This window comes from Pteropus alecto, unplaced genomic scaffold (genome assembly GCF_000325575.1).
Source record: "Pteropus alecto unplaced genomic scaffold, ASM32557v1 scaffold7, whole genome shotgun sequence".
Classification (NCBI taxonomy): Eukaryota; Metazoa; Chordata; class Mammalia; order Chiroptera; family Pteropodidae; genus Pteropus; species Pteropus alecto.
This window is the reverse complement of record NW_006494614.1, coordinates 1,362,027-1,373,753: the sequence shown is the minus strand read 5'-3', so window position 1 is coordinate 1,373,753 and position 11,727 is coordinate 1,362,027. Positions and strand designations below refer to the sequence as shown.

Sequence of the window (11,727 nt, the reverse complement as noted above, 5' to 3'; positions counted from 1 at the left end):
GCAGATTACTGTATAAGAGAGTTGCAAGATTGGCCTCTCTCTCCCTCAGGCTGGTCATCATGTGTCAGTGTAATAATGGAGAAATAGCAACCTAGCCCTGAGGCCATACATGGGGCTACTGAAGCTACCATTGACTGGATTGAGCAATCTGTTTTATTCAACCACCATTTAGACAATATTTTCTTTCACTTAATTTTTTTATTACAGAAGGAAAGCAGCATGAAGTAAGGTAAAGTTTTGGAGCAAACCTGCCTGGGTTCATTTTTCATCTTTTCCACTTATTAGCTGTATCACTAAGTTACTTAATCACTCCGAGTCTCACTTTCCTCATTAATTAAATGGAGCATGTGGGTATGCTCCATTTAATGTGATGGTCTCTACCCAGTCTTCAGTGATAATCAGTTTGGTTCAGTGCACGGCACATGAGGATTCAATAAATGCTTGTCATTTTTATGATTATCTAAAGACTTTACACTTTCAAAGCACATAAGGAAAATCAAAGACCCTCTGTATGAGCTTTCCTGTAAGGTCTTATAATGAGAAAGATGCTTGGTGTCTATCCCTTTTGGAGCACGTAACAAGTATTCCATAAATGTGGATTAAATTGCAAGTGTAGTTATTTTGGAGTATAAAGTAGGTGAGAACAATTTTATTTGCAGAAATGAAAGCACTAATACAAATATTTAAATAATTGTTGTAAAATATCTGATAAATGTTATAATATTAATGACACTGATATTTTACGCAGCTTTGTCAAAAAAAAACTATGAAATACAAACAACATCTCCCTTGCATTAAAAATATATTGTGTAGGTTTTCTGAATTGGCTAATGATTGACAATTTCTGAAATACATCAAGGTAAATCAGAAATCCCTGGAGAAAAAAAAAAACATGTTAGGTGCTATGAAAATATGTAAGAGAGAACTACCTGGCAATATATTTTTGTTTCACCTTAATCCCTAATTCAGAATTTAAGAACTACTTTAGATTCCAAAATAACAATTATTCAACATGTGTTTTTTAATGTGTTTTTGAATGACAGCAAATGAAATAATCTCAATATTATATGTTTTCTTTTCCCTTGGGCATTAAAAATGTAATCTATACTTTCAAATTTCCTGTTTTATTTTAGCAAAGTGGAGACCAAAGAAGTCCTGCTTAAGATGTCCTAATAAAGAATTGAAAAAACATTCTCTGGTGTGTAATGAAAATCAGACCCATAACTTAATAATTACTGTGAATATGTGTAAGCTTGTACGGCTAGGTCTCTTAAAGAGTGTGTGTGTGTGTGTGTGTGTGTGTGTGTGTGTGTGTGTGAGACTCATTCCAACAGAATCTAGAGCTAAAATGTTCCTTATTTCTTTACAGTTCTAATCTTCTGGTTGACAGTCTATTTTTTCTTATAGAGATTTCTACTTCAATGAATAATTCAGACTCAAACTGCATATTGGTAACTATATTTTAAACCAAAAAATTCCTCACATAATAAATACATTTTATGCACATTAACTTCGAATTTACTTCAGAAAGCTATTTACAATATAAATAATTATAAATGGGAACACTTTGCAAGATATCATTAACATAGCTAATATTTTCTACTTTACATTCCAAAGTAAAAGTTCAAATTACAGATTTATACTACGATATCACTAAAAACTATACATTGCAAGATGGTACTTGAAATATTGGCAATCAGTATCTTCTTTCACAAATATAATCCTTTTTATAGCATGTCAGTCAAAAAGCAAACAAAATATTTTATCTTTTTTGAAGTGCCTACTCATATGTTTCATTTTTTGAAATATGTCCCTTTGTAAAAAAAAAAGAAAAAAAAGAAAAGAAAAAGAAAAAAGTTACAGTACTTCTAAAAACTTTTTCACACCAATTTCATTTCTTTTGAAATGTAAACACGCCAGGGTTGTTGGGTGTAAATTCAACTGGGATTAAATGTGTTCCAGATCAGCAAATTAGGACAAACGTTCCAATATATAGGTTTATAAAAGCAAAGCCCCATGCAGCAAAATTACAATAAATAAAACTGTAAATTATTGATTTAAAATTATTAATTAGGATTTCTTGTGTAGACCATCAGTTTTTAAGGAGCACAGCAGAATAGAATCTTGTTACTTGCTTTACGATTACGAATGTGTGTTTCTGCATATAGACTGAAGGAACTTTGAACAAATCTCTATTCAGATATGAGCACAATCCCACTTTTTGAGTTAAGCATGACCCATACAATTCTTGTGCACAAGAAATGAGCACGACACATAAATTTCCCCCAAGGACATTTTCTATGTAAGATATCCTCTTCAGATGTTCATAGCTGTTCTGCCATTCATTTAAAGTTTACAATGATAATGAACGTTTTATCCACAATACATTTCCAAGTTAGAACTAACCAATAGATTTTGCTGTTTTAGTGTTAAATTCCTATTCGCAAAAACTGACATTTACATGAAAGTTGAATCACTTGTTTGGAGAACCATAGGATTTATATTCTTTATTAAGTCATTTAAAAATAGGATGTATGTCTATGTCCTGTGATTTGAGTGCACTGGGGAACCAGATCTGGTCTTTTAAACTCTTTAAATTAAGGAGAGTATATTAAAGTGTAAGCAATTCCATTGGGCAAGGTAAGTGACTCCAAAATGGCCAAATCCTCAGTTTTCCAAATATGAGCATTCACTGTCACTTCCAAATACTACTAGTACCAATACAATTGCACTGAACATCTTACTAACATCCTGCTTTTGGGAGAGAGGGAGGGAAGGAGAGAGAGGAAAAAAATTATAAATATCATACCTGTACTAAGAATGTCTGTTTAGCTGTATCAAACTTAATTGGTCTAGGTCTTAGGGGAAAAAAACCTTTTTTTTTTTTTTAAATTTAAAATATCTATCTATATTTTCTAAATGATCTTTTATGGAATCAATCCTCATCCTCCATTAAAAAAAAGAAAAGGAAACAAGTATATTATTCTTTTCTAGATCCCATTAAAACTTAAGTTGGATTCTCTGCCCTGTGGCATCATATGGCAGCAAAGTGTAGAGAAAATTAAGAATAGTATCCAACAGAAATATTCTAATCCCATAAAATAAAATCTAGAAAGAATAAGTGGGTTTTTTATACACACTGAGGGCAAATCTTTTATTACATCCTGTCTCATTTTGAATGGCACATCAGCAACGTGTCATATTACCCTATACCTGGCAATTATAGATTAGGAAACACAGCTCATTATATTGAACATAGTATGTTAAAATACAGAGCTGAAGCACATCTACATCTGACCTGTAGTGACTGTGACATTAATATCATGCATCTAAAAATATGCCGAATCTGTATAATTCTCAATAATAGTTTTAAAAATTTTTTCCCAAGAAAGGTAGGGGGAAATACTCATTTATTTCTTGGTCATCTAAATTTTTAAATTAGTTAGGGCAGGCAGGTAAAATGGGTAATAAAGACATTCTTACTATTACTAGAAAGCATGAGCTTTGTACCATCCAATAAATTGCTATATATGAGAGTAATTGAAAAAAGCACTTTTCAATGAATTCCCAAGGTGATGTGAAAAGCATACTCTCTCTCTATTTTAATCAAGTAACATGATTCTCAGCATTTAATAAAGTTACAGAAATCAAGAATCAAAACTAAAGTCAACTGATTAAGTTATTGGGAACACACTCCTTTTACAACCCATATTTTAAAATGACACAGATAGACATCTTCATTATGAGGCAATATGTTCCTGCACGCAACAAAATAATGTAGATTATAAATATATTTTAACACATCTATGTGTACAGCATATTAAAAAGGTACCTTGCCATAAACTGTCTCAACTTATCTTAGGTCATTTTGTAATAATCATGCCACATTGCAAAAAAATGTAAGCTATATAATACTGTGGGCCTATAAGGCATTATATGTAATGTAACAAATATGTTGCTATAAAATGATTGACATATAAAGTAAATAAATGGTTTCTATTTAACACTGGGTCAATCTATCAACATTTTAATTAACATGTAATTTAGTTAATTCTGTCCTCACTTAAAATATTGGTAATATTATTTTAAAGAGCATTATTCCTTTTGATTACCCCCTTATTTGTAGAGCTTATAATTTATTTCTTTCCTCAATTAACTTTCATACAAAAAATTCCACTAAAATTTCTTTAGTGACAGTCTTTTCTTTCCTATCAGTTCATTTCCCTTGATTCTTAAGATTCTATTTCTTTTATAGGATCTGTCTCTGACCTTTTTAATAGAATGTATATCCATCAGTAAAACCCATCTGTATAGATTTCCTTTCCAAAACACATATTCATCAGATATTTATGTCTTTGAACCATTTGTCCATCTATAGAATTCTACAAAATCTTTAGCATTCCTAAAACCTTACTTCATGTTGCAAAATGATCAAAAATCCATTTTAAGTATTCCAGGGGTTTCTCATAAATATTTTTCTCAAAATTACTGAATACTTTTGCTTTTATAGTTCAAAATTTAGTTTTATTTGAACTTTTTTGAAAGTATAAATAATCACTAACTTTCTCACTTACTTGCACTTTTTCCATTTATAGCACAAATGTTGCTCTGTCATACCCAAGAAATATTTAATTTTACTTTGCCTCTTTTCTCACATACAAACAATCCCAAATTTATCTCTCAGATTATCATCATTCAGATTGTCACCTACCTACCTATGGATTGCCAAATAACTGTTACATGATGAAAATAGAGTACTAATCCCTGAGTGTTCAATGTCATGGTCTGTCTTCAAAATTATAAGTCAATTTCTTCCAATACATTCCCTCTTTGAATATGGCAAGAATTTCAGGCATGGGATTCCTAGGAAATATTATCTATGAAACTTCTTTATTCACTTATGCCACTTTGCTTTGATTACTAGAGAATAGTGCATTAAATAAATATTACTTATTTTTCTTCTCTTTTATCGGTTTTTACCACCAACATGTTGGCTGAACTAGAAAGTTGTCTGTAACTATACGTGCCTAAAAGAGCCCATGCACCTGCTTATGTTAAAAAAAAAAACATCTAGATCTCTAAATGAGTACAGAAAAGCCAAGATGATAAGTCTGGATCACTCACAACAGTTAACTAGTTACCAAGTTCAGTTCTGCTGCACCAATGAACCACAGAACCATGGAACATTAGAATTGCCACACAGATGAAGAAACTGGGGCCCAGTTGTGGTGAGTTGTACATCTACGTTCCCAAAATAAGTTACAGGCAGGGCCAGAACCAGATCCAGAGATCCTGGCATCTAGTCGGCTGGTATTTCTACTGTTTTACGTGTTGTTTTTGTTGTTTACAAACAATAAGAAAAATGAACACTTCATCTGTTCCTTAATGAGTCAAAGTACTACTCTTGCCCTTTTAATCACTTGTCTATCAGCCTAAGCTTTTATCTTAGACCCTCTCCTGAGGCATTTCATATGTTGTCACACTTGCACATCTGTGCTTTGAAAAGTTCTCAAATATATGACACCGCTGTCATATAGTAAGCACTTTACTGGTTTTCCTTAATTGTTTTTGCACTTATTAGCCTTTTTCCTTGGTGAATTGGTTTGAATTTTTTATTTGGCAGGTTTTATGAGTCCCAAATATGTTGGTTACATATTCTGAGCCTTAAATTGTTTTTTTCTGAGATACTATTTAATTTCTCTCTGCCTCTGGCCTTTCCATCTTCACTGAACTATTTCAAATTGGGCATACCAGGTTTTCGTTGTGTGTCTCAACATCTCAGTACTTTCACTTAGAAAAACCCTTACTGATGTCAATGTGATCCTATTCCTTGTCTAACTCAAAAGAAGGTAAAAAATCACCACTTCCTGATTGCTTATAATGGATATCAGCTGAAAACTCATTTTTATACCATATCCAGAACGGTTTCCTTAATTTATACCTGAATCCAAATGAGCTAGCTGCTTAAAACCACAAAAAAGAAAGTTTACAAAATGTCTCTCTTTCTTAGTTATTTTGGGAGTAGAAATTTCTTTAAGAATCTTAATATGCTACTATTAAAAAAAGTCACCCATTTAGGGTGTATTTATGGTACACAGTATATATTTCTGCATGTAAAGTGTACAGAGCAGTTTGTAGATAGCAAGATGTGTGTATGAGGGTCACCGGATCATCAAACGCAATGTTGTTGTCCGTCTTTCACATGGCATATATGCTCACTTAACCTACACGAGTATTTTTCTATTCAAAATTTTATCTATTCTGGTTAGAGGGGCAATTTGCATATTCACTTTAGCTCCATTATCTGTATATAACCTTGAATGCTAGTGATGTTTTCTTTGACTTCAAAGGAACACATTTCAAATACCCAGGAACTGAAATTATCCTAACAATCTGTAGCATAGTAAATGCTTGTCATGGGGCATTAAACTATAAATATGCTTCAGAGATCCTTAAAGAATAAAATATTTTAGAAAAACATCAGCTTCCATTGGTTATTATAACAGATGTTCCCTTGTGTCCTTGTGCTGGGTCTGGCTGCATCCTTAGATGGGAAGTTACATCAAAGTGTGAGCCATTACAGCCCAAGGAATAGTTTCTAATGGTTTCACTGTCATACAAGTGCTCCAGGGCATATCCAGTTAATGTGTAAGCATGCTTATCAAAATACTGCCGGTGAGAGCCAAAGCAGTTTGGAGAGACAGCAGGATGGTCTCCTGCTGTCTGATGAGGAGACATATCCGAATGGAGATAGTCTTTAGCTAGGATCAAACTGGATTTTGAAATGCGATCTGAATTGGGACTACTTATTCGAGACAGTGCAGTAGGACTGTTGTCATAGTCATTTTCATGGGGGCTCAGCATCTTTCCCTCTCTGTGCTGGATGTGGTCACACGGTGAAGTGTTGGCAAGAGTGGAGCCGTGGCAGACTTCGCCTGTCGGTGGGGGCTGTTGGTAGTTTGCAAAACAGAGGGAGTGTTTTTTCCCAGCTCCATTAATGGAGGCCAGTTGGTCTGGGGGCGCTTTCCTTAGCTGCAATCTGTTCTCTTCTTCTTTAATCATTTGCTGGGTGGCTCTGATCAGAGTTTCAATTTTGCTAGGTTCATGTGGGCTACTTTGATACTGATCGGTGCGATATCGGTCACCTGATTCGCTGGCAGACCCAGGGTCTGGAGAACTGACCACACTATCTTCATCCCAATGACCTCGTCCTAGAAATTAGAAAAGGTAAAAAGTAAATGGTCTCAAAATTTATCCCCCAAAATGTAAGTGTATTTCTTTTTAAAAGAAACCTTATATCTTTCATTTTTAATATATGCACCAATATTTGAAACAGACACAGGTTCACATGACAGACAGAATGTCAAAGTATTGTACTGGAATTCATAGTTCTGTGGCTTTTAAGTGCAGATGAAGTTTATAACAAGTTTTTTAGAAGGTAAACCTTGTTTGTGGATTGTGAATACCAATTAGCAAAACAGCAAAGTGTGTTTATACTTCATGTACACATATCATTGGACCTGCCCAGCTATAAATAATTAAAGAAAAATGCTTAGCATTTGGTTTATGTTATTTTCTAGGAAAGTGTCATGTTAAATTGACGCTTAGAAAATACTTTCAACTGGATTTGAGGAAGACAATGATAAAGGCTGTACTATTTTCTCAATTTCAAATAAGTCACCTAAAATGTTAATATTGCTAAATGTCTCTTAAGCAGAGTTACAATAAAACTCTAACGTTAGTTTTTAAACTGAGGGTTAAGAATATATTTATATATAAAATATATATTCATATATATATTTATATGTGTGCATGGATATATATGTATTTTGTCCTAATCAAAAATATAAATATTGTCTTTTCAAATCTAGTGGTGAAAATCTCATTTTTACATGTAATCATACAATAACTCTGGTATCTTAGATGTCTCTGAAATAAGGTGAAGAATAAATACTTAAAATGTTAGTAATAACCCATTTTGAACCAAGGAGAGAGATCTAATATGGAGGAATAGTGCCTCCAAAATACATTCCATAAATTAAATTATTCTCAGAGTAGAGTGAAGTCAATATAAAAACGGGGAAGAAACACAGGAAGGGACACATAAAAGCTGTAAACTGCTTAATGCAGCAAAGAGGCCCTGGATTACACTATTCACAGTTTTTCTTTTCTCTTGTCTTATTTTATTTCTAAAATAGGGTGAAGCCAGTGTTTTCATTTGACTCCATTTTTTGGCAAGCAATTGGCCTTTGCCTTGAGTTTCTATTACCAGTGTACCAAATTAGAGAAACTCAAAGTAAAAGGAGAAAAATAAAAAAGCAAAAACAAAAACAAATTAAAGACATAAAAGTCAGTCAGCACTGGGTGGTATCTGGCAGAAGATTTTATGGGTGAGTACAACATTGTCTAGCATACTTCTCACCCTAAAGACACAGCAAGAAGAGTAATATCAGGGCCATCGAATCAATCTTAATGTCACCGACTTTTAATGAAATAGGTAAAGTTTTGAGGACCCGCCTGGACCCAAGCTTGAAATGGGCAGAATGGGCTTCGCTTGACGAGTTTACTTTCGTATGACCAAAGAAGAGCATTACTACACTAAAGACTTTCACTGTAGTGCCCATTTCTGTGTGTTCATGAAGCCATGTAATAATCTCAAGGTGCAAATCTTTGTAGATTCTACATATCACTCCACCCTTTACTCACAGGGGACATTGTGGGTTGTCATAATGATGAAGGAAGGCAGCAGCCACTGGCATTTAATGCCCAAAGGGCCAGAGAGGTTAAATTTCCTGTGATGTGAGTGATAGGTCACGAAAGACTGGGACATCCAACATGCCAATAGTGCCCTCATAAAGAAACACGGCTGGAAGAGCCCCCAAACTACTTAAGTCCACATGCAAAGCATGAGAATATAAAAGAAAATGATACACAAGAAATTGAAATGCATACATACTACAAGTTCAATAGACTTAACAATTAACTTTAACTTAATTACTATACTTATTTTTTTATGTTTAAAATGGGAATCATTTTTACTCACCTGTCCGAAATGAATATATTTGGCAAATATCAGCAAAGCGAATGTACTTAAAGTACCTGAAATTGGTTTTTAAAATCTCACTGGTGTGAGTGTCTAATTTGTAAATTCAAAGGAGAAAACCATTAGGTCAGTCACTCTGGTGTCCAACCTAAAATATTATAGACCCGCCCAGGGGCCCAATGCTGCGAACTCAAAAATCATTTCGACTACCCTTACCATGGATCCTATGGACTGAAGCGATGTGAGGCATACTGTTTTCATAGGCTTCTCTGCTTTCTGGGGAGGCCTTGGTCAGGGGCAAGGCGGCACGAGAGCCCCACCAGGGCTCCCTCCCGGCCGGCGGCGCTCCCAGGAAGTACCTGCCCGCCTCGCATCGGCCTCCCTCGCAGGCCTGGGTGTGGAAATGCCTCTCCTCCACCAGCCTGGAGTGGTCGAGCGCAAAGCCATAGCAGAGAGAGCTGCGGTCTGAGAACTGTCTGTAGGCGCAGGACGCGTCGTGCTGAGACCCTGGCCTGTCCGTGGGGTCCAGGAGCTGCGGCGAGGCTGTGTCGGTCAGGGGACTTCCTCCCCACTGGCTGTCGTGATCAGATTCCGATCTTTCCGTGTGAAATCCGGAATACTGAAACCAAGAGGGTGAGAAATGTACATTTTAAAAAAATATCCTTTGTACTCTTCAAGCACCTCTAAGGTCATATTGGGCTTACAGGTTCCAAAACAAGACTTATTTTAGGACCAGGCTGGGCACCCATGACTTGATTTTGTCTGCTGAAAGGAGGAGATAAAAATAATAACAACGACATGGGCGGAACTAAATGCCAGGCGGTGAAAAGTACTTCATGTGAATTATCCCCTGCATAGTTCTTACATTAACCCTTTAATGGAGATATTAGTAACCCATTGTACGGATGGGGCAGGTAAGGCCCAAAGAAGGAAAACGATTTGCCCAAGGCCACAGGGTTAGCGGGTGGCAGAGCCAAGATTCAAAACCAAATTCTCTATCACTACCCAAATGGTACTGCCAAAGGGAGAGTCCAAGAAAGCTACATATTTTATTTCTATTTGTTTTTCGCATCTTTTTCTGAATTAAAAAAATAAATAAATAAGGATTAAGGTGCCAAAGTGCTGCACCTGACTCTTCAAGTGGGACTGTTAACTCTCAGATGGCCGTGCCCACTACACCATCGAATAGTTAATAAATGCTTACCTAATTCCACTGCAATATAACTTAAAAAGTCTTGCGCATATGAGCTGGACCTATTCACTGGGGCGTGTTTCTTGCTTTCTAAAGTAAACTTTAGAGATGCATAGGATCATCAGGACAACACAGCTGCAGGCAATGCTGAGCCTTGTTGGAATCATGCCGCTTACTTGTTGCCAGAGTATTTGGTCTGGTGTTGAAAGAAACGTAAAAGGCTCAGCAGACCTCCCTAGGATGTATGCTCAGTCTGAAGATCCTCACGAGCCACTAAAATTAGTAATATAATTTCTACCAGTTTCGGTTACCTAATGCCAAACACAAGTCTAAGTACTATTATAGAGATTGCCTGCTATGATTAGAATAGATGCTATTTACTGAGACCTTTCTATGTGCCTGGCAATGTGCTAATCATTTTGTGTGTGTGTGTGTGTGTCTGTGTGTGTGTGTACATATATATATAAAATCATGGAATCCTCATAAACACCTGGGCAGTAACATATCTCCATTTCAAAAATGAGGAAACTACATCACCAAGAGTTTTACTAAGATGGTATGACCAACCTACAATCTATCTGGTCTCAAAGCCTGCACTCCAAACCATGATTTTACACTTAAACAAACAAACAAACAAACAAACAAAACTCTGTTAAGGAAGAGGAGAGAAAAAAGGATCCAACATTAGAGAGATTTCCAGAAAACTGGCAGGAACTGCTTTACAGTCTCAAGAACCAAAATATAAGTCTTTTTTATGTTTTCTTTTTTACCTCCGAGGAAATAAGGATGGCCACGTGTGGTAGGGGTTGTGAGGAGAGGGAGAAATTCCTAGGCTCTTGTTCCTGACTTGTCATGTGCAAAGCTCACTCTGAGTAGAAGGAAGAATCCTGACTCTTTCTAGTTCAGTGCAAACAGGCAGCCCTGCCGCGGGGTTCTTAGAGCCAGAGAGATGAGGTACAGAATTTCTTCTGGGGGCACGCCAAAGTACGCTAATAAATACAGCATGCTCAAAACAGAATTCTGTGCAAATTCCAGGTTAAAGATTTTTCTGTTACCATTTCTATTACTTTAATTATTTTACAAAAGTACATGTGGACCATCAGCATATTCTAGCAAGAAAAAAAAAATGATAATCAATTCAATGTCTCTCTCTGAAGGACTGACCATAAGAAAGTTACATCAAGCCATCCCGAGCTTCATTTTCCTTCCTAGGTCACACCTCCACATGCCATCGGTCTTTTCTCCCCATGAACACCATGCCACATTCACTTTCACCAGGTGGGGGTCGGTACCCCCTCTTGTTATGAATGAGGATCAGAGTGCTATACATTACCCCTTTGCTAACGCCATCCATGCACCTGCCTAGGAAAAATTCAGGTCATCCGTGCTATTCCAACCTAGGAATTGCCCAGACTCTGCTTGTTTTGATAAAAGTATCAACCAGGCCTATTTCTGAAGTACTCCAGTCAAGACTTTTGAGCCCTGTTGAGAG

General features: G+C 36.0%; 1 protein-coding gene across 5 annotated transcripts in view; it reads right to left on the bottom strand.

The window, feature by feature from the left end:
• Positions 1–1,436: 1,436 nt before the first annotated feature.
• The window catches only part of SIM1 (SIM bHLH transcription factor 1), a 70,893-nt gene continuing 60,602 nt past the window's right edge, over positions 1,437–11,727 (bottom strand). For all 5 annotated transcript variants that reach the window (XM_015600526.2, XM_025042619.1, XM_015600525.2 and 2 more), the window contains exons 11-12: positions 9,260–9,662; positions 1,437–7,211 (exon numbers count right to left, since the gene is read on the bottom strand). In XM_015600526.2, coding sequence (XP_015456012.1) covers positions 6,481–7,211; positions 9,260–9,662 — 1,134 coding nt within the window. In that variant the 3' untranslated portion in view covers positions 1,437–6,480. The remainder of the gene's footprint in view (positions 7,212–9,259; positions 9,663–11,727) is intronic.